At 46.9% G+C, this 26,478-nt stretch overlaps 1 protein-coding gene across 1 annotated transcript; it reads left to right on the top strand.

Moving 5' to 3' along the window:
- The first annotated feature begins 5,368 nt into the window (after nt 1–5,368).
- LOC147692686 (mRNA decay activator protein ZFP36L1-like) lies at nt 5,369–13,737 on the top strand. The gene is made up of 2 exons (XM_086938864.1): nt 5,369–5,504; nt 9,961–13,737. Exons 1-2 carry the CDS (start codon nt 5,451–5,453, stop codon nt 11,107–11,109), a joined length of 1,203 nt encoding a protein of 400 aa, XP_086794990.1. The 5' UTR covers nt 5,369–5,450; the 3' UTR covers nt 11,110–13,737.
- Nucleotides 13,738–26,478: the final 12,741 nt, after the last annotated feature.

Genomic DNA, 26,478 nt, shown 5'->3' with positions numbered 1-26,478 from the left:
GTGGAGGGGACAGAGGGACCTTTGTAGCGGCGTTCACTTCCGACACCATCTGAATGAATGAATGAATGAATGAATAAAATATTTAATAGAGCGCACGATGGCCAAGCGGCTTCCTGGCGCTAGGGACCTAATCAAGAACTCGGCAGAGGGGAACCAGGGGAGTTTAAGAGGGGAATGCCTGAAGAAAGAGGAAGGTTTTGAGGGCTTTGCGGAAGTGAGAGTAGATGGGAATGGAGCGAATAGAAAGAGGAAGGCTATTCCAGAACTGGGGGGCAAGGACTGAGAATCGGGTTCCCCCCGTTCTGGATTTGCGGAAGCGAGGGGTGTGAAGAAGAGAGAGAGAGGAAGAACGGAGGGTGCGAACGGGGGCATGAGAAGAGACAAGAGTGTTGATGAACAAGGGTGCGGATCGAGAGTGAGCCAGGAATGCTAGACAGGCCAGTTTGAAGAAGGATCTGAAACGAACAGGGAGCCAGTGAAGTGATTTAAGAGCCGGGGTGATATGAGAGGATTTAGGGAGGGAGAGGATGAGACGAGCAGCTTGGTTTTGAATGGCCTGTAGGCGGCGAGATTCGTAAGCAGGTATGCCCACATACAGGCCATTCCCATAGTCAAGGCGAGAGATGACGAGGGCCATGACTATGGATTTAAGAGCATCAGTGGAGAAGAAGCGGGAGATTTTCCGAATTAAACGGAGGGAAAGGAAACAGGAGGACACAACAGAGCTGATCTGACTGTGCATGGATAAGTCATGGCTGACTTTGATGCCGAGAGTGCGGACAGAAGAAGAGGGAACAGGGGGGGGACCAAAAGAGAGGGGCCAATGTGCGGGGGTCCAGGGGTTAGAAGGGCCACCAGTGAGAACAAGTTCAGTTTTATCTGGATTGAGCTTCAGTTGGTTAGCGCACATCCAGTCAGAAATGAAAACTAAGGTGGAACAGAACTTGGGAAGAGAATCAGGGGTGGAAGAAAGATCGAAAACGAGCTGAAGGTCATCTGCGTAGTTATACACAGAGACCCCCAGCTCAAGAAGAGAAGTGATGAGGGGGTGAATGTAAAGATTGAAAAGGAGAGGGGAAAGAGAAGAGCCTTGGGGAACACCACAAGTGACAGGACGGGGAGGAGCGGAAAAACCGGAGAGATGAACTGCCTGGGACCTATCCTGAAGGAAGGACGCCAGCCAGGAAAAGGCCACGCCCCGAATGCCCGCTGCGCTGACACGGTCGAGGAGGATGGCATGGTCAACCGTGTCAAACGCAGCGGACAAGTCGAGAAGGACCAGAGCTTGGGGGAGATTGGAGTCGGCCTTCCCCTTAAGCTCGTCCAAGACTGCGAGGACCACCATCTCAGTGGAGTGGCCCGGGCGGAATCCTGCCTGGTGGGATGCAAGGAGGCCGTTCTCCTCAATATAAGAGGAGAGGCAGGCAGTGACATGAGCCTCGAGGATCTTGCCGAGGTAGGGAAGGAGAGAGATGGGGCGGAAATTAGAGGGAAGAGAGGGATCTAGACCAGTTTTCTTTAGAATCGGAAGGACTATGGCAGATTTGAAAGAGGAGGGGACGGATCCAAGAGCCAAAGAGGAGTTGAGGAGGGCAAGGGGAGGTCCAGAGCAATTGGTGAAGAGGGTTTTAAGAATGCGTGCTGGCGCGCAATCCATGGGGGAGCCAGACTTGATTTTGATCAGGAGTTTTAGAAATAGTTCAGTGGAAAGAGGAGGGAAGGAGGAAAAAGAGAAGGAAGGACAGATGGGAGGACAGGTGGGGCGGGGTTGAGGCAGTGTGGGAATGTTGGCTTTGATCTTTACGATCTTGTCGATAAAAAAATCATTAAGTGAAGAGCAGAGGGACTGTGAGGGAACCGGGCTGGGGGTAGAGCGATCAGAGGTGGCAAGATTGTGGACCAGAGAGAAGATTTCACGGGGTTTGTTAGTCGCGAGAGCTACTCTCTCAGAGAAATAGGCGGTTTTAGCCGCCAGGATCGCTTTTTTATATTCAGCAAGGAGTGATTTGTATTTGGCGCGCAACAGGGGGCAATAGTTCCGTCTCCAGTGACGTTCCGACCGCCTTAGGTCGAGTTTGAGAGTTTTGAGTTCTGGAGAGAACCATTTGTGCGTGTCATGTGGACGAATCGCTTTGATCTTTCTGAGCGGAGCGACAAGGTCGCAAGAAGAGGAAAGCCATGTGCCAATGGCATTGACCTGAGAATCAAGAGAAAGATTGGTGAGGGTTGGAACAGATGAAGCCAAAGTGAGCGAGAGGGAGTCAAGGTCCGTTCGATTCCAATTACGGGCTAAGATGTTCTTAGGGAGGGGAGGCTTGTCAACCACTCCCAGGTGGATGGCAAAAGAGATGGAAAAATGATCCGACCAGACGCATGGGGAAATAAGAAGGGATGAAACAATGGGGCGGGAGGACCAGATTTGGTCCAAGATGTGACCCTGGACGTGAGTGGGGGCTGAGATATGAGATGTGAGGTTTAGGCATTGAAGAGTGCCTGAAAAATCTTTCTGAGCACAAGGTAGCTCGGCAAAGGAGGACATAAGAAAAGAAGTGAATTCGGAAGGGTTAACTGTGGCAATAGAGAAATCCCCTACAGACTGAGAGGGGGGAAAAGCGGGGTAATTGAGAGTCGCCTTTCCGTGTTTTCGATAGCCGTTGCCACTACTCCTATTGTTTTTTGGAGCATTTTATCAATGGCTGTAAGGCTCAGAAGTGGTTGGGTTGTGGCAGCTAGCTGCCTGGTCATGAGGCGAGAGATGGTTGACTTGTTATTTTTTCCCATACCGCTCCTCATAGAAGCTAAGTGTGCAAGTTCCCTACTATGTACCCATTTTTTTTTTTTAAGAACAAATTAAACTACACGTTTAACCCCTTGCGTGCGGGGTGTATTTTCCGCCTGTGCTGACTCCGCCTTGCGCGGGCGGAGTCATGACGGAACGGTTCTGTCATCAGCACAGCTCAACCGATGCTGATGACGGAACCGTTCTGTCATCAGCACGCAAGGGGTTAAAGAACAGGATAAAAGATAATATACAAGTCAGCCCCTCCACCGAAACTTCTCATGGAACAAAACCGTGTTGGGGCAAGCTTTGACTGATTAGAAATAAGGTGAAGAACTTACCACATCAATAAAAGTGCCAAGCCACAGAGAGTCTCTTCCGGGAGGGCTTAGAGGGGTGGCCCTCCCCAGCCTCCTGCGGCCCCTGATGGCCATAGACGGCCCACCCTTTGCCCGGGCTTCTACCTGGACGCTCCCGCTCAGCGGGGGAGATGGTTGGTTAAATGATGTTGATGGCGGTGGGAGGAGCTCAATCCCGGGTGCAGGTGTGGGCAGCCAAGGACTCCTGGGACTTGGAGTCCCTCGATCGGCTACGGGCGCCTCTCAGCAGGCCCCCGGTGTCCACAGAGGCAAGAAAGCACCTCTCAACCCCCGATGTCCTCCGCGAATCAATCCAGCACAAAATACCTCAGGACGCTGCAACAGAAAAGCTACACTATGTACAACTCCGGCACTGGGCACTACAACCACATAATAGGCCACACGCGCTGAGACACTTTACACATTACGAATATTGTCTCATAACTAGGACCTCAGACAAGAAGCTAATCTCTGACCTCTACATGATGTTAACACACACGACAGAAACACACATATAAAGCAAGTTGCGCTCACTGGGAGAGAGACTTAAGACGGGAACTGACTGGTAAGGAGTGGGAGGGAGTATACCATAGGGCAAGACACACAGCGAGTAATATGGGGTTGACCGAAACCTTGACGAAGGTGGCTACCTATTGGTATTACACCAAAGTGTGAATAAACAGGGTCGATTCCAATCAAAGTGCAGACTGCTGGCGGGGCTGTGGAGAGTGGGGTACACTGGTACATATTCTGTGGGAATGCGAACACCTACAACAATATTGGTCTCAGATACTGGATGAGATTGGCTCGCATCTGGATACCCAGCTGCCTAGATTCCCTGCGTACGTGCTTTTGGGGGTGCCACACCCATTAACGTATCCCCTAAAGTCCAGGAGAGGCGGCCAGATTGGGATAACTTTGGAAACAGCTATTCAAATTATCTTGACTCACTGAAGAACTCCCCGGATTCCCACCCACACGGGTTGGCTTCAACGCTTGTGGCAGGTATTAGGGATGAAGAAAATAACCCTCACACTATCTCGAAAAGGTTCGACATTTGGGGAACTGTGGCAGATGTTCTTGCCACTACTTACACCTGAATTCAGGGAACTCATTTGCCCGAAATACTTACGCTTATTACGCTTGCCTGAGGCTAGTGCCTCTACTGCCCCGGACACGGACCAACAGGAATCATCACGTCACTAAACAATGACAGTCACAGATCTTACAGTGAATGTAGGATGGGGGGTCTGCAATGCGTTTTCCTTTTTTGATTTTGTTCAGATGCTAAATGTATAGGGCTAAATGTAGCCCACGATAAAGTGAAGTTTCAATGTGTTTGATTATTTTTAAATCCTAATAAAAAAAGATTTAAACCTAAAAAGCGCTTGAGAGCTGAGTCTGCTTTCTCGCCAGAGAGGCAAGAGCTATCGAAGGGCATATTGACTGGTGAAGATCGGGCATCCCCGGAGAAGCCTGTAGACCTCATCAGACATGTGTGTCCTGAGTGACACACTGGTGCCAATTTACCAACCAACCTGTGGTAATCAATCCATAAAGCTGCTTTAAACAGAATATAGAAACTAGGCACTAGTTATTACACAGTACCCGCTTGCTGCTGACAATATTATGATATGTTTTTAAAAAGCACACAAATGCCCAGGAGCCTCTTGGCGCTGGCAACTGTGAGAATAGATTGCAAGACCCGGCTGGCAAACTATTGATTAGAAAACAACCAAGTTTCAAGAGCTTTCCTGACATGTAGCAGATTAGTCTGAGATGTTATGTGCAAAAACGAAGGCTGTTCTAAAGTTTAGCAGTGGAGCTGATGAAACTTTTGCCGCCCCAAGATGCCCATTTGAATTTAGGAACCACTGCATTTCCTATATTTTTAATGCTCTATTAATAGTACTGCATCCGTGCTAAGAACTCATGGTACTCTCCCTTTCAAAAAAATAAGAGGTGCGAGTACTCGATACCTGGAGACCAACCCAGCCTCTTTAGCGTCAGAACAGCTGTTAAATCCCACAGACCTGGGAACTCTGGTCTCTTCCCCCTAGATTCCTCCTGCAAAGGGGGAGGCGACTACCTTGTGAAGAGGCCCCGCCTCTTCCTTTCAGCTTTGAAGATGTTGAGAAGCGGCTGGCCCGGGGGCGGGGCCTCTACCATCAGCTGCTTCCCACCAAAGGAGGAGGCGGAGCCTGAGGCCTCTCGTCTCATAAAGCAACAAGTGAAGGCAGGCGTAGGTTGTTTCACTGCATAGCTGCTTCAGGAGGTCAGGACGGTCCACTCGGATCAGGCAGCCCGGGATCATGCCCTCCGACATGCTGAGCCCGTTCCTGGAGCTGGACATGGACCTGTGCAAGGTGAGCTAACCCTCCAGTCACTCGTTGTGCTTTACACAAAACTTTAAGCAACTCCTTGGCGGTATTCAAATGTTTTGTGCAGCCCCACTATAATCTTCCCACTGCTTCCATATTTCTAGTTGCTTTTTTGGGAGTTAGTTGCGCGTTTTGTAAACTTTCCACCTGCGTAGGAAATCATGTTTCACTTCTTGCTATGAGTTGAGCGTACGTACCCTTCTGGTTTGCAGTTTGTCTACAGGCTGCAAAGTCTCTGAGACAAATGGGGCCCGTAACAGGTCACGGTTTTTGAGTAAGATAGTGTCAGCAGCAGGGATTTTTAAGTTGGGTAGATCCGTGTGTATTTTTTTTTTTTTTACCACGTATGGCTCACCTATGTTCTTACATAGTCAAAAATAATTTGAGACTGTTCTAAAGTTCTTAAAACCGAGTTTTTCTTGCATTTGCTAGTTAAGTTTCCTCATAACAGTGTATTATGTTTTCCTAGTGTTTGCTAGTTGTGTGTACTGTTTTCCCCTTCTAAACCTGATTACTATCAACCTATCCACATTCCCTGAATGGCCCTCTATGGGGTTGACTCCATGCCCAGAACACCTGGGGCTGCTTTCTGTAATCTTTCCATCTTGAAAGATGTCTATCGCTTTCAGGTGCAGTGCTCTTTTCTTTAGGGAGGGTGGTGTACTTTAAGTCTTGTAAGGTTGGAAAATAAACTGCAAGAACGAGGGCAGGATCCTGGCTGTTTGTGCGTGGGGAAAAAGCCAGATGGGTTTTAAATCTGCTACTCCTTGCCGATTTGATTTTCTTCTAGCTCTGTAGCGCCTGCGCTTCACCCCTCTGTGCACTAGCTGAGAATCTTCGCTTTTGTTTTCTCGTCCGGAAACAGTTGTAGTCTTGTGGAAATCTTGACACTTGGTCTAATTAACTGAAACCCACCACCATCCTCATCTCGATTGTTCCCTAAGAGCGATGATGCTATGCAGTCAGCCACTCGTCCTGAATTACTTTACGCGCTGAAACGAAAAGTAAGCCCTTCCTTCTGGGCTGTGGAGTACCCCCTTTATTTCTTGTCTACCAAACTTGTACGAATAGATAAAAGCGTATGCGAATGTCTGTGGCCTCCTACTTGCAGTATGTAATATCGGGGCTGCTTTCCTTTCAGTTGCAAGTTCAGTTTCGTCATCCATTTGGCATCATAGCGCAGTAGTAACCAATGAGCGAGGCGCCCCATGTGATCTCGAGAGGCAGCAGGCACTCAGCTTAAAGGGCTTCTCCTACCCCCCTACCCTGCAAGGCGGGGTGAATTTCCCGCTCTCTGGTTTTCTGTGGTCTTTGTTGGACAATTGTCAGGCCGTTTGCTCTAGTGCCAACCGGTCTATTGGAGCCTACGTGTTCGTGAGGCGCTTTGATTTTCGTGCATACCTACCCCCAAGCAGCTTGTACACTTGTTGTGAAGGGGAAGGTGGCGCTGAAAGTAGTATTAGTGCCTCTCATAGGCGGCCCAAGGCTCTAGTGGCCAGTATAATTACTGCTCAATATTTTTAAGAGTTCATATAGGCTGGCATTTTGCGTGTCCGTATATCGTGGTCGTGCTTATTCCGGCAAAGCACGACTGTCTTTTCCGGGACCTGTAGCATCACACTACTACTCCCAGTCATATTTTGTAAAGATCTCCCACTTACCGCTTATTAAATGTTTTTAAAAATGTGGTACTGAAGTAGTTATGTGGTTCCACCCCAAATTTAGTAATAGGCTTCAGTAGGACTCTGAGTTCCTGTGCCACTGCACACGTCATTGATGGACTAGTGCAAGGAATTTTGTTTGACGACTGCTGGTAGAAATTCACAACTGATCACCCCAGTCATAGATCTGGGTTAACTCCATTGTTCGTCTGCTCACCATGCCACCCCCAGTTTGGACTGAGCCATGTGCAAATCAGTCTTGACTCTGCTTCACATGGGAAAGTCCAGCTTGAACAGCCAGGCCAGGTCCTCCCAGCATCCTGGAACCGGTTTTGGGGATTTCACCCCTCAATAGCCAGTCTAGCTTGAGCCCAGTGAGCATGGGACCCACATTTGGGCATACCCTTGCCACTTAGGGCAACATAAGAAAATAAAGAACAGTTGGTTAACGGAATGCTTAACAATGCAAACATTGGCCACCACTCACGAATCTGGGTTTGATCTTGTGGTGTTTGCTCACCATGCCACCTCATTTTGGACCCAGCCATATGCAGATCCGCCTTGGCCCTGTTCCTCATGGTACCAGGCCAGACCAGTCCGAAATGCCAGCCCAAGCCCACCCTGGCCCGGAAACAAGCATCCAAGGACTGGTTTCGGACAAGCTGTGTAAGGATCTGTCTTCCACATAAGGCGCGCACTGGAGCAACGTCCTTTATCCCTCAGATGTACAACAGCTGCATCTTAGACTGTTGCAGCAGAGCACTGCCGTGCAAGTACCATTGAGACAGAACATGCTTATATTTTCATATTTGGGGTAGTGAGGCGACTCTCTAAACTTGAGAAGACCGGCTTTTCATCCTGTCTTTACCTTCCTGCGCACGCTAGCGGCGGTGTGCAAGCTTCCAGCACCCGCAAGCATCCTTCACCAATAAAAGCCGGCGTGCAAGCGGTGGCAGCTGTATAAACCCTCACACCGAAGAAGGCAACCGTTTCAGAGTGCCAGCAACGCTTTCATACCCGCTGCAGCGCATCCGGCGCGTCACAGGAAGCAGCAGTGGGTAATCTTACTTCGCATCAAAGGGTGCACGTGCTCGCTTCCTCCGCAGACGTCCACCACATGCAGCTGCAGCGTGACTGTTAACACCCCCGCCCCCACACAAACACACAGGTGCCGCGCGCGCAGGCAGGGTAAGACTTGTGCGGTGTACACACCGAAAGCGAATGTGAAATGGAGCGGAGGAAGGGATTTTGAATTATAGGTGTTGCGTCATTGACGTTTGTTCAAAAATGGGGCCGATTGACCCTTTTTTTGTAGACGAATTAAAAATGCAGGCAATGAAGTGACTGTCCGAGCTCGCTCCAGTCGGTAGGAGTCCCCAGCTGATCAGAAGTGGCGTAGTATAAACACGTTACGCTTGGGGTGATATAAGGATGCTGTATCCAGCCTCTGTGCCCCAGCGCCGTAGAGGACAGTGTGTATTTGGGGTTACAGCCCAGGACCCCTCTTAGGAGGCATTTCACTGCTGTGTTAGAAAGTCTCATTCAACATAGAAGCTATTGCCCAGCACTTTGTTTTTTGAGGTGCGTTTTGACGCCCAAAGGCTTGCTCTGATTAAACCAGACTATGTCGTTTTTGGGGTCCTGACTGGCATGCTTTACAAGGAGGCCTCGGTCGAATACCTTTTTCGTTTTTTGTAAATATCCTTTGCATATGTACTTGTAGGGGCTTTCAACTTCCTCTTCAACCATTTGTCTGTGGAGTCCACCATTTGTCTGTGGGGTGTCAATCACGCACACAACCACATACAGCATGTGGCAAAGTGTCGGCTCACTTCACCCAATGGCTTGACTCAGAGCGACAGAATTTCTGATGCACAATGTTCATCCCATTAAAAGCAAAGGACTATATGTGCAGTGTGTACTTTCATACTGAACATACACATTATGCTTTATGTTTAGACACTACTTGTTTACGTGTATTCATCCGAAAACAATTTGCACTCCAAAAAAGCATTGGCTAAGCCTTAAAAGCATCCAATGCCAGACACATTAGCTTTGTCAATGCTTGTTTGAGTTAATTTTTCGTTGTGCACTGTACAAACTCGGCCGGGGTTGGTGGCCAGTAGAGGATAGGTTTGTTGCATGTATGGTCCAGTTCAGCAAAGTTTTAGCGAGCTGGGGGAGATTGTTCCACTGAAACACCTTTCTCGTGGGATTTGCAGGTTGCTTTGCTGGTATCACGGAGTTTAAGGTAGGATGTGTTTGGCGTATTGGTGACCAGTTTAGTCTTTGCTCCATGTGGTGCAGGGTATTTTGTGGGTGTATCCGGTCTGGCAGCTCTCATCCTGAGGCTTTTGGGTGCAACTCTGCACGGTAATGTAGTAATTTGTATGTTCCAAGACAACCCCTCCAGTGACCATGGTGCAGTTCATCAATGCATGCAGCCTGTTCGGCTCTCCTTGTACTGACCCCACAACAAAGTGGGTTGTCTTTCTGTGCTGGCCACAATGTTTTAACTGGTTAGTAACTGGTTGCTGAGAAAATGTGGTCTCATCAGGACCAGTGCATAGTTTAAATTTGTCGAGACTTTCACTTTGTGGTTGAATGTGGCAACTGTTCTGAAGTATTGGCTTATTTGCTATAAACCTACTTGCCAACTAAGTGGGTTTCTGAGCGCTTGAAGGACTGCCATTGACCCATTTCCCAAGTTGTATATAATTCAGTGTGATCACTACATCTTGAAACATTAGTCTAATCAGTGTGTTCTCTTCTCCTTGCAGGACTTCCTGAAGTTAAGCATGCTGGAGGATCCGGTCTCATTGGCCAGGAGCATCCGGGGAACAGCCAGCACTTTTCAACGGGCACTTTCCGCCTGTCCATCAGCCCTATCTGGCATGGAACGCACTGGGGGCAGTAGCAACAGCATTGACCGACTGAGTGACTCCTCTCTCTGGCCACTGCACAACCACTGGAGCCGTGAGGCAGAGCTACCCCGCAGCGGCCTGCTGCACAGCATACCGTTCCGTGTGGACCGCTCAGTCAGCATGATCGAGAGCCCCTGCATGCCCCCACCCGGCCTGAGCCTGCCTGCCACCACACCTGGTCTCTCATCCCGTTACAAGACTGAGCAGTGCCGCACCTACCGGGAGAATGCCACCTGCAAGTATGGTGCCAAGTGCCAGTTTGCCCATGGTCCAGAAGAGCTTCGTGGGCTCAGCCGCCACCCCAAGTACAAGACCGAGCTCTGCCGCACTTTCCACACCATAGGTTTCTGCCCATATGGTGCCCGCTGCCACTTTATCCACAATGCCGAGGAGCAGCGCTTCAGTAGCAGTGCTCGACCACCTCTCTTGCGCCAGAGTGTGAGCTACGCCGGCAGCCCTTCGGCCTCGGCCTTCTCAGAGTTGCTAGACCTCAAAGAGCCCCTCCATTTCTCCCGCGCTAATTCCACATCTCCACCACCGTCTACAACCCAGAGTCCCCAGCAGCATTCTCCAGTCTTCTCAGATCCACGTGGTTTCTCTTCCAGTAGCGAAGACCCCTTAGGCTCCCGCCTGGGTGGCCCACCTGGCTTCTACGCCTCTACTGCCCTTTCAGGGAAGGAGCCAGGTTGCCAGCTGCGTGCACCTGGTGGTTGTAGCAGTGCGGTCCCATCTTCATCCTTCTTCTCAACCTCTCGAAGCTCAGATGTGATGGCTCCTGGAGACCTTCTACGGACCCTCAAGGGCCGGAATGCCTTCTCTTTCCCCAGCCTCCCACTGCAGCTCTGCCGGACCCCATCCCGGGATTCGCTGTCTGACCAGGAGCAGGATGGGTACAGCAGCTCTGGGGGCAGCAGCAGCAGCAGCAGTGGCTCTGAGTCTCCAGGGTGTGAGGGGGCTGGCCGCCGGCTCCCCATCTTCAGTCGAATCTCCTTCCCAGAGGACTAAGCTGACCAGGACTTGAGTTTGGGTTGGGAAGGGTGAAGTTAATGTATCTCCAGCTAAACCAGTTGCCTGTATCTGCCTAACCCTGGACAGTTTCAATCGCGTGCCTACTGCTGTTCCGGATAGTGGAAAAGACCGGGTGCTAGACTGTCATAATGGGGTAGAGCAACATGTGCTTTGGGTCAGTACTGATAAACTCGCGTTCTGCACACTTGCTTTGAAATGTCCTGTGGAAAGACTGGAGTTTATTTGGACGTTTAAAGAGCCTGGTTATGTATGGCCTGGACACTCCTATAGAATTTTTTTGGGGGGGGGGGGTTGACATGTACTTGCCATACTGTGCTTGATGAACAATGTCTGTCTTGTAGTGCCTCTAATCTATTGATCCACCATGGTCCTAATGCGTAGAAATGATCAAACTGTGTAAAGCATGAGCTGGTTTAATGAGTATTATTATTATTTAAAAGAAATGTTTTTATTCTGTTTGCCATGCAAGCAAGACTCTGGAATGAATGGAACCTTACGGGGGTAGCTAAAGTGGCTGTTCCTCTGACCGATTTTAAACATGAGCACATTGTGACGGAAAGGGGCAAATAGATCCCAAAAGAAATTTCTGCACATGGATTGACAGCCAGTCGGGTACCTACTTCTCGAGCCAAGAAGGAATCTACACAGGGGCACCTTCAGTGGTGGGGTCTTCAATATGAAAGTAACCAAATTTGCTACAATTTTGTTAGATTGAGCAAACCATGTTTGCATTGTTTAAGATGCCAAGTTGCCATTTGGCCATAGTTGTCATATAGTTCAGTGACACCTCAGAAGTATCTCTTGTTATTGGAGGTCTTTAGCTGGAACACATGTACACCGTTGTATGTGTGCAGTCGGCCAGACAGTCTTTCACCACCTTCTATCCAAGGTGGATCTTTAATGGGCTGGTCTCCATGATTTTGCCCTCACCTGTGACCAATGGTAATGTCTTGTGATGGCTGCTGGCAGTATGTGTTCCATAACTAACTGGTTTGTTTTTCCCTGGATTATCCATCTCATACCAGCAAGCAAATCTATGGTTCTTGCCATAAGCTATTGATGAATGTAGTGCCAGGGACTCTGGAATGGCTGCAGCCTCACTATCATTAAACCGTTCTTAGTACACAGGCAGGACTAGCTCCCATAAGGGTTGCAGCACTGCACTTATTATATAGTTTAGCTGACTTCTTCCACCAACCTCTAGAACATAGCAATCAGTGGGCAATTTCCAACCAACCTTAAATAACCCATCATGGTGGGTGGTGGGTCACACTGAACTGTCTTTGATTGAACAGTACAAGGTAGCACCAGCAACTTGACCGTTTCTGTCTAGCATGGTTTTCCTTCAACTCCAGAGCACGGTACCTTCAGTTAGCTCTGCCCAGGCACTTGAAATGTTTGCATTCTTATTTATTTGTATATTTATTCCCCTCCCCCAGTGCTTGGAGATATTTGACAAACCATGGATGAGCACAGGAGTAGGTCAACCTTTTTTGCTACAGTTCTCGGATTGTACAACTTCAGTAATTTGCCCATGCACTGGTAATGGAGAATTTGGTTTAGTTTATGATCGGTACACAGGTTCCTCCCTTAGGCTTAACTTGTATTGACTGGGGTTAGCGGAAAGCTGCAATCTATTATGCCAGTGTTTTTACAAGAGAATGGATGTAGTGTCCCAATCCCCAAGTGCCATGGCTAACCTTGCCACTGAATCCTAAAATCAGTTTTTTCAGGGAACCCTTTTTAAATCTCAGAATGGGAAAGTAGGCATTACGACTCCAATCTGCTGGGCCACTCAGCGAAATTGTGCAGTTTTAGTACTACCAAGATTGCGATCTTCTCAGTCACTTAATGTTTTCTGTATTAAAGTTCCTCCAGCACATTTCTGTGGCTTACAAGTGAAAATGTTCTGGTGTCTTTCAGACTTTGCTTATTCAGATTTTTTTTTTAACCTAGTCTGTGTGTTTATGTGGCCTTTACGCAGGACTGGTGGATTTGTTTTCCTTTTGTGCTATGCACAAATCTCATGAGGCTTAATATTGTGCCTACTAGTTGATCGGTTATTCTGGTTTGGGGGTCCATTGTGTGTGTCTTAACCTAGATTGCACAATTTGAACTGAAGATCGACAGGGAGAGTGCAGCTAGTCTCTCCGGTCACCCCTTTCTTCAGTGTCCACAACTTTGTGACCAAGTGAATTTATGGTGCGGTTATCTGCCTGACTCTTTCCCTGGAAGTAAACCGTGTTTTCCTCCCAAATAATGTACTTCCTCTATTATTGAGGAGTTCTCAGGATACAGAAACTTCTTCTTTATGCAAGACCTTTCTTGTAAATGAACCAAAAAAGGTAGTGATGTAAAATATTAGTGAATCTTTGGTGTAAAATATTTTAGTTTTAAATAGTTTTAACAGGTTCTTTTGATTTCCCAGTAAAAAGCTGGTTATGATTAATACTTTTTTTTACTTCCCATGTTTTAATTTATTTTAAGTTGTTTTTTTAATTTAAGTATTTTGCAGTGTTTTCCATATAGAAGGTGTGTGCCTTCTTAATATATTACGTTTATGTATTGTTTTTGTGTTGAAATAAAATCTTGATTTGAATGACCAACAATTGCCCTGACTTCATTTGTGTATGAAGAAACCAGCTTGCCTCTGGGATTGAATTGGGACACATTTGCCTATTTCGCTGCTTAAAATTCAGACAAGAAAATTCCTAATCACTAGGGTATACGTTAAAACCATGTTTGTAATTGTCTACTTTCATATTGCACTATACTAATTCACCACTAATCTTTTATGGGTTCCGGAGTAGCGTACAACTTGCCCAAAAAAGCTTCCAACTCCTGATCGGGGGTATCGAGCGCTATATAAATGCAAACCTTTTTCCCTCTTCTATCCCTTTGCTATCCTTCTGAATCCAAATACCTAAATAGCCTATCCACCACTCAAATTACTTTCATATTTCACTGTACTAATTCAACACTAATCCTTTGTGTTCCGGAGAAGCATGCTACTTGCTGAAAAAGCGCTTTGACGCCTTGTCTGGAGTAAGCGCTATATAAAGGCAATTGCAATACATACTGTATCGTTTGGTAGCAGAGTAGCCTGCACTGTAGCTTTAGAAGCGAATACACCACATGATATGAAAGTGAAAGCTGAGGAGGAGACATTACCTGTCCCATTATCAAGTCACAACTAGTAAGTATATTTTGTTTTCTTTGCGAAAAAATTAACCTTCATATTTGAAGATCTCATCAAAGCAGCTACATCTGAGCTCTACAGGAGAGACCATCTTTGAAGCAGAAAATATAGACCTATTTCCCTTTTTATCCCTTCAGTGCCCCTGTGAGCTCTACAAATGTCCACACGGAGGATCTGTGATTGGCCTGATCGTTGACAACAATATTTTATCTGACATTGGAAACTTGCAAATCTTGTCTAACTCATTTCCAAAACTGGGTCCATGGACCCTGTAATCACCTCACTGAACCACCACATGATCCGTTTTTGTAAACTTATCCCCTCCACCAAACACCTGAGTACATTTACCCCCCTCCTCCCAACCCCCCCACCCCACCTCCTTTTTTTTTTTTTCTCCACTGTAGGTTCAACATACTCTACTTTTTGGTGCACGCATACGCAAAGTTTCGAGACTAAACAAGTGTTTGACATTCTTGGGCATTGGAATTGATTCTGCAAGAGGGATTTGCAGACTGCAAAAGATAAGGTTGATGCTCTTCAATCTGACATTCTACAGGCTCTGAGCAAGAACAAAGTGGCACTAGCTACATTTCAGAGCCTGCTTGGTAGGCTAAACTTGCAGCTGGTATTGCAGCTGGTAACATCTTTGCCAGGCAGCTAGCTAGGGCAACACTAAAGGTAACAAAAGCAATCACTTCTGCTCCTTAGTGAGGGACTGAAAGATGACCTGCGCATATGCCTGTCCTTTCTGAAGTAGTTCAGTGGTGTGCTGTTGCATATTTTGTGGGGCTCCAGCTCTCCACAGATTCATAAGGGAGAGTGGGTTTTGGTGCCCTACTGGGCAGAGTGTGTGCAGTAAAATGCCGAACGCATGTGCTCACAAACACATTGCTATGCCTTAAATGTCCACAATTGTGTTGTCTCCCATCACCTTCTGGTCAGACAATATGGCTGTAGTGCAGGCAGCTATTTTCAGTTTTATATATCGCTAGCTATACCCAAATGTATTGGAGCGCTTTACGTGTTATGACATTTACAAGAGGTATATAAAGCATAAACAGCCCTGCATCAGTCATGTACATACGCAAAATATTTTCTCAGAACCATAGCACAATCTATGTAAAGTCCATTCTCTTTATGTGAAATGCTCGGCATTTCTGCCTTTAATTCAATTCTAATTTTCACCTTTCTGGGGCAAACTATAAGATGTTTTACACATCTAGACTTACTGCTACTCTCTACATATTTTTATACATATCACGTTCTTGCATTTATCTGCAGGGCTATATGGTGGTGATTTTTAAACTCTTCTGTCCTGCCAACTTTTTTAACCACTTTTCAGTGGGCTTTGCCACTTTCCTATTTCCTCTGAGATACATTCATGTGAAATGTGCTTTTATTCCACTCGCTATGTGCTGAAAGATGGACCTAATTGTATCCTACACGGGAAAAGTTGTTCAGTAGTGGATAGATCATTTGGCGACCCCACATAAAAATTTTTGCTTCTCTAATGCAGTAATAGCTATTTTTCATATTCACAAATAAAACATTTTAAGGACACATAGGGGTACATTACTCTAAAAGATCAGCACATAACGTAAATAGTAATTGAACAATGACCACTGCATTTCAAAATCATTTCCCTGTGTTCCGTGCCAGCTGACAGTAAATCCATCCCACTTTACACTCTGTGGATTTTTTTGCTTTCTGTTCCCCCTTGGTTATGTGGACCTTATTATCCTCATGCGCTCCTGCAATGGATTATGATGTCCCACAGGCACCTGCCAACTATCAATGTATTGATGCAGAGAAAAGTCAGTTTTCTCTTAAGCCCCCCTGTTGAAGTGCCAGCTGTTTGCTCAGAAAAAGGATGACTTTTTTTGTTGTTAGCCAGGCATGCCTTGATGGCCAGCAAGGAAGGAGTCCTTGCAGCATACAAAGGTGCTCACTTAGCTCCTTCCCCGAGTGATTGGTTTCTGAATCCTATATAAATCTAGTAATGCCAATGATGGTACAGACATTCTGTGTAGGTAAAATGAACAGCCAGATAAGCAAACTAACTCGAATGTCAGAACAAGCAAAGTGACCTAAGGTGGTGCTGAACAGCTATTGAAGCTTGTCCTGATTTGGAAGCCTTTGCAGCTTGTTACAGTGCGATATATCTAAACATGATATCTTTGTAGTGCACACAAAAAAATATATACAGATATATATTTCTCTCAACAAGGGAGTTGGTAAAAGCTTGTCTAAGATGTGGAGTTTCGTGAGAGCCATCTTCAAGCTGTGAAGAATGTAGCCGCTGACACTTGTTTTCAGTGGGTGAAATTCTAGGTGCTGACACTCTTCAATGCAGAATGCTGACGCTTTGTACAGTGGAGCGAAGGATAGTGACCTTAGGAGAATTATCATTGGCCCCTCGGTCCCAAGCCTGATACTGTGCTTATTACAACACATTTACCCATTCCCTGGGATAAGGGGAGGGCCATCTCCCTGAAGAGTGATGCAGTTTGTGCTTTGGACCAAACAAAGACCATGGGAAATCACACACATGGGTTTCAACATACCTGGTGGAACATTTTACGGAGTGGAGAGCAAGATTAACTGCAGGTTCCCAGTAAGGGCAGCGTTAAAGGTATTGGCAGGGCAAGAAGGGGTGAAGACACCGGACCAGTGGGAAACCATTGATTTGAACATGCTAAAGGGGGTGGTAGGGGCATTCAGTCATCTGTACCTCACAGTATGTGGAGCTACTACTCGCAACACCTTTTTTTTTTAACCTAGCCTTTTTGGTGTCTTCAGGGCTTCTAGGTGACCTGCAGCTATCGATGTTCAGGTGGAGAATTAATCTGTCCTTACTGACATTTACGTTGCAGCATAGCCTGATCAAACGCAATCTGGGGTATCTGACCCTTAATTTTGTGCCAGATGGGGGTATGGACATTTTTCTGCTAAACATTAGTGATGCTCTGCAAAAGGGCTGGCTCTACGTGATGGTAAAGCGAGGAGCAGTTGTGGGGGTGTAGCTAAATTCTTGCCAAGTTCCATCCCTGAGGCTTTGCAGCGTTACAGGGCAATTTTAATGTTTTCTCTGAGAGGGGCAGATTATCCAATATGGTCACTGCCTCTTCAGTGCCCTAGCCAGTTCCCTATGAACCCCAGCTATGTTTTGTATACAGAAACCCCTAGTGATCACTTTAAAGGAGTCCCAAATCCCCCCCCCCCCCTCCCCCATGGCACAGGTAGTGGCTGTGTTGTGGTTTTCTTCAAAGTACTGGGTGCTGTGGTTTAGATGGGTGTCACAAAATGCCTAGTCATCTAGTACGTCTTTAGATAACTAACAGGCAGGGACTGGTGGATGTGGAGTGCCCATACTCTATGTTCACTATGTGTGTGGAATGATAGGAGAGTACATGACCATGATAATCTGAGTGTATAAGGTGTGGAATCAGGTCTTTGGAACACAAAGGGATCCAATTGGACATTAGGAGGTTGCGCAGGGCCAAGTAGTGGGAGTATAGGTGCAGGCTGTGAGTTTTCACCTATAACTTTAACTTGCTTACTAGTGATCAAAGCTGCAGAGGCTATTGAATATAGCCATCAGGTTATCATATGTCTTACAGAAATACTTAGACTGAGGGAATGCTCTGGCTTCCTGTAAAAGTGCTGTCTGGACTATTTATATATTTTTTTCTTTGTGGCCCGTGGCACCCACAAGTCTGCTTTTCTGACAGACTTGTTGGTTCCCTACACAACTAGGCCCTGATATCCCGTGGGTTTCCTCTTTTTACAGATTCCCTGCTTTCAGTGTCTACAGCTGCAGTAGCGATTTCACAATTGTTATCCATTGGCTCTGGAACGTTCTCTAGCCGGAGCTTTTCTTTATCACAAGCTTTGGTGCATTTGTAGGGTCTTCAAGACTTTTTTATGGTTTTGGCGGTGAGGCAGGAGAAGGATCTGCCGCCGGCAGCAACTTTCCAGATGCGTGGGACTGTGGCGAGGACGGCAGAGCGGAGGTTGCGGGCGGGGGGTGTAGAAGCTCAGTCGGTTGTTGAGATATGCTGGTCCGGTGTTGTGTAGGGCTTTGTGCGCGTGGATGAGGAGTTTGAAGGTGATCCCCCTTGCTGACGGGGAGCCAGTGCAGGCCTCTCAGGTGGAGGGGTGATGTGGCTGAGTTGGGGGACGTCGAGGATCAGTCGTGCCGAGGTGTTCTGGATGCATTGTAGCAGTTTCAGGAGCTTAGTTGTTCCTGCATAGAGGGTGTTCCCGTAGTCCAGTTGGCTGGTGACGAGGGCATGAATGACTGCTTTTTTCGTGTTGGAGGGGATCCATTTGAAGATTCTGCAGAGCATCCGGAGGGTGTTGAAGCAGGATGTGGAGATGGCGTTGACTTGCTTGGTCATGGGGAGGGCGGGGTCGAGGATGACCCCCAGGTTTCATGCGTGGTTGGTGGGTTCTGGGGCTTTTCCTAGCGAAGTGGGCCACCAGGAGTTGTCCCAGGCTGATGGGGTTGGGCCGAGGATGAGCACCTCCGTTTTGTCTGAGTTCAGCTTCAGCCTGCTGTCCTTCATCCATTTGGTGACAGCCCTCATTCCTTTGCGGAGGTTGGCTTTGGCGGTGTGGGGGTCTTTGGTGAGGGATATGATCGGCTGGGTGGAGTAGGAGATGATGTTGAGGTTGTGTTGTGCGACGCGAGCGGTGCCATGTGGATGTTGAACAGCGTTGGGCTTAAGGAGGAACCCTGATGGACGCCGCAGATCTGTGGTCTGGGATCGGAAGGGAGGGAGGTGGACGCTCTTGGTTCTGCTACCACTCTTACTCCCTTGACGCAGACTCGTCCATCTGTGTGAAGGGCTGAAACTCTTTATTAGTGAATTGGACAAAACTGGCTCAAGCTGAAAGGTTCTACAACCAATCCTAGATCTAGTCCCAAAACACCTCTCTGCTGACATAAATGCGCTGATTTTTCTTTGGTGTTCTTCTGTGAACAGGTCCCAGCAAGAGCACAAGTTAGAAACCTAAGTGTAGTCCTTGTAATAAAGGCTGCTTCAACTCCAAAGTGCTGGTAATAGCCCAGTCATTCCAATTGCATCTCAAACCAATTCATGGTTGCATGCCACCAACAAAAAAACTCACCATGACCTTCTAATGTCCTCTATTAAGGCCTCCCCAAGTGCACATCTAAAGATGCAAAAGGGCATCAGCAGCCATCTGATTTTTGGCTTGAAGAAAAGCCAACTTGATGTCACTCACTGCCTCTGACATACTATTGCCTTAAGAACACAGAACTCTCATATCTCCTGGACAAAACCACCAGCTGCCAACCTAGTCAAAACATGCTTTCAGGTCATAACCACAATAAGCATCAGAAGGACAATGTGCTATAGGGAGTGGTGGGGCATCCTTCATACCAAGGCTTTGCAACAGCCACCCACACGTCCACAATTCCCCCAACCTTATATATATATATCGTGGTGAGATATTTTGCGTGCCAGGCAGGAGCACGCAGAGGGGACCCGTTCTGAAAGTGTTCAAGGCACTTTCTGGCATTCATTGCATCTTCTTTCCAAGGTATTGGAATGCCTTGAACCGCCTCAAGATTCAGCAAAGCAAGTGGCTTCTGACGGGATCAGCCCATGATTACACGGGGGATGCGGACACTGTTTCAGCTTCGCATGGCCCGGCGGACCCTGGAAACTGAGGTGGGATGTTGGGGAGTCGAGGAAGTCCTTGGCAATCGATATCTCGGGTTTCTTCGAACAAACCCCCCCCCCCCCCCCCCCCCCCCCCCCATGCTAGGCATTACGGCCCCATTATGGGATCATTTGGGCCCCACAGGAGTACTTACCAGACTATGGTGATTGCAGTCCATCATCAAAGACTGCAGCAGAGACTCTAATACCGTGGTACAAAAGGGGGTGGTAATGGACGGAGCATCTGAACGAATCAAACACTCGCACCCAGTCAAAAGATCTGGGTTTAATCCATCACTGTTCTTTAGCCCATTGTGCCACACCAGTTCAGACATGGCTATATGCAATACATTCTGACCCTGTACCTCATAGGAACAGTCCAGCCTGAACTGCCAAGCCATGCCTTCCCTGGACCGGAAACAAGCTTCCGAGGACTGGTTTCTGGCATTCAAGCCGTCTTCAGCCTGGCTTACTTTAATCCAGTGGCAAAGTGAGCAAGGGACTCACGTCTGAGCATACTCTAATAAGCACAGTGGGACCAGCTGTACTCTCACCAATGGGAGGGCTGTAGGAGGTTCAAAGGAGGATGGGACTGAATTACCGATGTTAGCGGCACCTGAAGAAGGCACACTTTGCCGAAATGCATTGTGCTGGTTTGTTGTCAATAAACTAGACTTCCCTGAATTTCCCCGCTGTGTCCTCTGGTTGCTTGGAGTGAAGTTATCGTGGAGACATATATGTGTAATGTCTCATTGGAAGATATCTTTTTAGGTCTTGTCTAGTAACGCGTGTTCTCGCCAGAGAACTATAGCTGGCGTCTCAGCCGACAACTAGCTGGAATGTGGCTAAAAGACCTGGTCGCGCGTGCAGCATTCTCTAGGGCAGCGTCAGATTACGACGCGCGCTTTTGGATTGGGCTCATGTGCGCGACCCAATCCCAAGGCGCGCGTCTGAATCTTCCGCTGCCATGATGGTGCCCTGTCCGCTCTTGCCGAAGTGCCGGGCAAAGCTGTGCCAGAGTTTGTTCATTCAAAGTTTAACCCGGTTGTTCGCGGGCTGTCTCTGGGGCAGGTATATTTGCACAGCCCGTCGCTGGCCGCAGTCCTATAAAGGGTGGATTTCCTTAAGACTCTGCTGACATCACTGTTCTGCTCTCGGACTTCTGTGCCCTGCCTCTCTCGCGCGCCTTCCATTCAGGTAATTTCAGCTCCAACTTGTTTAAATTCTCAGTTCCGCTTTCGAGAAATACACTTTTTCCCTAAATCTTTGTTTTGAACCTGCTGTGTGTATTTTTTGCAGCTGTGGGACAGGACACGCTGGCACCATGTATGTTAAAAGACCGAGGGCAGCCGCCATCACTGCGCACGAGGGCCTCCGAGCGAGGATGTGCATTGTATGTATCCGACTCCAAAGAACTTGCATTGTTTTCCAATTCCGGCCGGAAGTGAGAAGCACCGAGCATTGGTCCAGTCGGATGAAGTCTGCTGTGCCAGCTTTTCCTTTATTTGTTATTCATATTTTGTTTGTGTAAGCCAGATCGCACCATGATTCTATTTAGATGAAGGGCGTGCTCGGCACCATGCAGTTTACCGTAGTTACATACCATGAGCTTATAGCTTTAAAGTGCTCCTCATTTTACCTATCTCGAAAAAAATGAAAGACCGAATCAGCCTCTCTGGACATCATCCTGTAATTTGCTGGGTGCACTCGGATCCCATCAGCAGGCACGTCACTTCATCTAGCCACCATGCCACTAGATGTGACTGGCTTCTGTTTAGTGTGTATGATGTGTGGCTGCATGCACGGGATCTGGAACCCTGCTAGGGTTGCACATTCCAGTGCGCGTTAATGAGCAGAGGCCCACTGGCCTGCAGGGAGACGGGAACTCTGGTGATGGTTGGGCCCATCCTCACTGGCTTCGTGTCTGCCCGATCCATGATGATCTAACAGTAACGAGAGACCCCTGCAGGGATCCAGGGTGCTACTACAGACATGAAAAGTCATTCGGGGTTCCTTTAAGACAGGCTAGCCCTGGAAGGGAGACAAACTTTCAACTTCACACTCATTGTGAGCAGAATTCAAGGCACTTGAACAAATAGTATTGTGAGTGGAGAATCTAGATCTGGTCTTGCAGATCTGGGCTGTGGTGCATTGCCTCATTGAGGCGTGTGTGAGGAGCTATAAAGGATGTATCCCTTTCAATTTAGTGATCCAGTTGAAAGAAAATGTATTAAAAAAACTTCATGAAATAATTATTACTTGCCACCGTCCCTCCTGAGGAAAGGTGATCTTCATGTTCAGTAATAATTGAACCCATCATTTAAGCACTAGAGACGAGTTTCTTTTTGAATGGTCAGTATAATTATTAGCTACACTGTGACAGGAGGCACAGACCCGCTGGTCACAAATCGGTCTGCAAGAAATTCCACATTAGGAGGTACTACCCATCTGACAGCCCACGTGGCTGCAAGCTCACACCAGCAGGAGAAGCACGACACACCAATACCAGGTACTAGAGCATAGTGCTACAGCAGTGGAAAGGTGAACTCTGAGGTCCTTGCCCTGCACCCACACTGGAGTCCAGGAGACCACAAGTAACACAAATGGGAACTTCTTACTGAAAGTAGTGGTGACTCTACAGACTTTCCTCCAGCAGGATTGGTGGGAGCAACGTCCAATCGTAGCTCTAAGAGGCACGCAATGGTCACAAGCCAAAGTCTTAGAAGATGACGAGTAACTCAACAGACCAGGTGTGTTCTGCGGTTTGTAGGAGGGTCGGATCCGTGTGCACGTTTTCACCAGGAGACCCCTCAGCGAGGGCCTCTCACAGTGCATGATAAGTGAAAGCACTGTACAGGAGCAGTGAACAGGCTCAGCTTCATTCACAAACAATGTTTATATACCAATTGCTAATAAAAAAAATTCATGCAAAGCATTGTCATTTACAATGCCAGTAACTCAAACTTTAATGCTGCGAGACCTATTGCATTGCAAATGCTTGTTTTTCCTTCTCACTGCTCGCTATTTAAAATTTGGATCGTCTTCCCTCAGAACAACCTGTCTACTTTCTCTGCAGGTGGGATGTGCTTTTCTACTGCTTGCACACCACCCATCCATAAGGTCTCAGCTCTCAATACCAGATGTCACAATAAACAACCAGTAGCGCCTGCTACTGATTGGGAGTGGTGGGGAGGGGCGGCAGAAAATGGAGGGAAAAAAGCACTTCCCTCGACGTCTCTCCTTCATCCTCTTCTTCATCCTCTTCTTCCTGTCTCCACCAGCAGCAGGAGGCACCCAGGCTCCTCATAATCGTACACAAAACTATACATCGTTGATTGGTCTGAGCGCTGTGGTTGAGCAATCAGATGGGGACTCAGAGGCTTTGCATGTTCTTCACTAGGCTGTGTAAAGCAAATCTGGTTAGTCGATGCAAAGTGTGCAGGACTGTTAGGCCGACCCGAGAGGGCCAGCTAAGTAGTCAAGCGCACTTAAAGAGTGCAAACCACACTTCTCCCTGCTCTGGCCAGCCTCGCCCTGCCCGAGAGCTACTGACTTCAACAGGAAAAATAAAATGATAATAACGATGTGTTATCGTTTTATTTTAACTTTTGAGCAGTTGGCAGTGCTCCTCTGACGTAGCGGGGGAGCCGCCACTGTAAACACCCCTCTATCATCACAATTTCCTTGTCACCAAAAGTAACTAGAACAGGTATTAAGGCACTAGCTCTCCTAAAACTGTTAGGGATCCTGCTGCTTCCTCAGCATCCATTTAATCTTGTTCCTTACCAACTTGACATCAAGGGTCCTCGCTGCGATGTTAGTGCTTGGAGGGAAGTAAGTTTGCAGTATATGCTACAGAAAAGAAAATGCAGGTGCTTAAAAAATTGCAGGCCAAGGATATCCATAAAGATGCAGTTGGTTCTCCGAGGAGGCAATCTTTACCAGCAGCCATAAGATCCCTAAGTCAGGTTCACAAATTGACATGGCTGTGTTTAAAAAAGAAAAAAAAGGACTCTCTCGAAAGCATCCATTTAGTAATATACTAGGGCCAGAAGACCGTGGTTCAATTGTGGTCACAATTCATGACAAATCAATATTTCAATGTGCCTCAGTTCTCTTATATGCCAAAGCAAGCATGGATCATCTTGAAGGGTCTAAATGCGCATGTTTTCCCTTATATGCTTACACATGTATGCGTGGCCTCTAAGGTGCTGATTCATCTGTGTAGGCCTATGCAAAAAAAACTGTTGGCATGTTTTTTTTGTTCAAAATATTTTGTTAAGAATTTATAACTAATCGGAAACAAAAAATACTTTTGAAATATATTAGTGACGTTGGGGAAAACAAATGCTATTGCTTAGTAATAAAAGAATGACAATTACAATAGAGACCTTCATATAAAATAAATATAAAAAATTATCCATTCAAAGCCTTATAATGCCAAACAATATTCAATTATATGTTAAACGTTCATACATGGAGCATAAAAAAGCCGGGCCATCATCCTACAGCTAAATAGCACCCAAAGAAAGCTTGAACAAGTATTAATAAACTTCTTTCTTTTTTGTGCTTGGATCGTGATTTCTTTTGTCTTTTAACATTTAAAATAGACTTCAGTGTCTATCGACAAATCCAACAGAACCATTACTGCATCCTTGCCCTGATCTAAGACAATCTTTAATGATTCTGTAGTGTGAAGCAGTACTGATTCTGTTAAATGGCCGGGTCTGAAACCTGATTGTTTTGGATGAAGGATGTTTTCTTTTGACAGGAAGTCGTTGAGTTGTGCGTTAGCCAATTTTTCCACCAATTTGCTCAACCAGGGTAACAATGAAATTGGTCTGAGATTAGTGAGTGTGGCTGGGTCCATGGATTTCTTTTTTTGAAGAGGTTTTACTGCCGCGATCTTCCAAGTGTCCGGTACAATGGCGGATTCGAAGGATGAATTAATTATTTGGTTAATAGCTGGATTAATAATGTCTACAAGTAACTGAAGTACTCTGGGAAGGCAGGGATCGAAAGGGGAGCCTGACTTACAGGCATTTACAGAATGGTGGGATTATTACAGCCTCCCGGACACCGTTCATCGGCCTACCACATCAATGCATGCTTCGGTATCTAGGGAGGGTGTTGGTGCAGGCCCCAGTTGGAGGGGTGTGCTTGACCCTCTAGGAGTCACAGTGTTAGAGTATTTTTTATTTATTTTATTTTTATTTAATGCGATTTTATATAGCGCAAACTTTACCTGAAGGTGTCAGATCACTTTACATAAGAACCAGTTGCAAAACATAACGACTAAGGATTACATGCGTTACATAAAAGATACAAACAGAAAAAAAATTGCAACTGTACAAGATGTAAAGTCACACAAGGAAGAGATACACACAGAAAAAAAAATTGCAAATGTACAAATAGTAAAGTCACTCAAGGAAGACATACAAATGGATATACTCTAAGAGTCACCCAGGAATGGTAGAGAGTACAAAGGTCTACTGCATATACTAGTGATTAGAGTTATCTCTATATACATAAGGAAGGGATACTAATGGATATACTCTAGGAGTCACATAGGAATGGTAGAGAGTACAAAACCCCTACTGCATATACTAGTGATTAGAGTTATCTCTATATACATAGGGAAGGGGTACGAATGGATATACTCTAGGAGTCACATAGGAATGGTAGAGAGTACAAAGGTCTACTGCATTTACTAGTGATTAGAGTTATCTCTATATACAGAAAAACAGAGTTCCATTAAGTGGGGTCGGAGGGGGGATGCAGTCACAGCACCAAGGGAGGGTGGGAGGGATACACGGGTATGGAGAAAAGGCAAATCAGAAATGGGAAGAAACATTTGAGGATCGTCAAGGGGGAAACGAGGGAAACAGGTTAAAGGACGAGGGAATGGGTAAGATGGCGGGTCAGGGTCCAGAGAAAAGCATCCGAGAGCAGCAGCAACATGGCGGCCAGGACAAAAGAAAAAGTAAAGAAGTCCAGGAGAGTGCATGGCGTAGTTTCTTTACTTCGAATGTGGCTGCAGGGCTGCTGCCTGCATCTGGTGTTTTCACGGCCCCTCTGCTTTATTTATTTATTCAATGCGATTTTATATAGCGCGAACTTTACCCGAAGGTGTCAGAGTGCTTTACATAAGAACCAGTTGCAAAACTTAAGGACTAAGGATTACATGCGTTACATGATGTGGAGAGCCTTGAGGAAGGGGAGGTGCGAGGTGAGGAATCATGAATGGATGGGGGATGCTACTAATGTCCTGTTCCATTTGTTTGAGGTAACTATGGCGCGGCCAAATTGGACAGAGGAGGCATGGAGGCCCCTGGAGAGGCAGGAAGTAGCAGTAAGGGCACCATCCTTAGAGCCAGGTAAAGCCCAAATAAAGGCAGTGGGTCCAGTGATGATTCCACAGGCGTGGATGCGGGCTGCAAGGCAGGGAGGAGGTGT

The sequence above is a fragment of the Lissotriton vulgaris genome, chromosome 9 (assembly GCF_964263255.1).
Source record: "Lissotriton vulgaris chromosome 9, aLisVul1.2, whole genome shotgun sequence".
In the NCBI taxonomy this organism is placed as follows: Eukaryota; Metazoa; Chordata; class Amphibia; order Caudata; family Salamandridae; genus Lissotriton; species Lissotriton vulgaris.
This window is presented reverse-complemented; position numbering and strand designations above follow the sequence as displayed.

What these genes read in the sequence shown, in the direction of transcription:
- LOC147692686 (XM_086938864.1), top strand. Translation starts at nt 5,451, where the DNA reads ATGCCCTCCGACATGCTGAGCCCGTTCCTGGAGCTGGACATGGACCTG. An exon ending in TGGACATGGACCTGTGCAAG is followed by an intron (nt 5,505 to 9,960) that starts GTGAGCTAACCC and finishes TTCTCCTTGCAG; the next exon opens with GACTTCCTGAAGTTAAGCAT.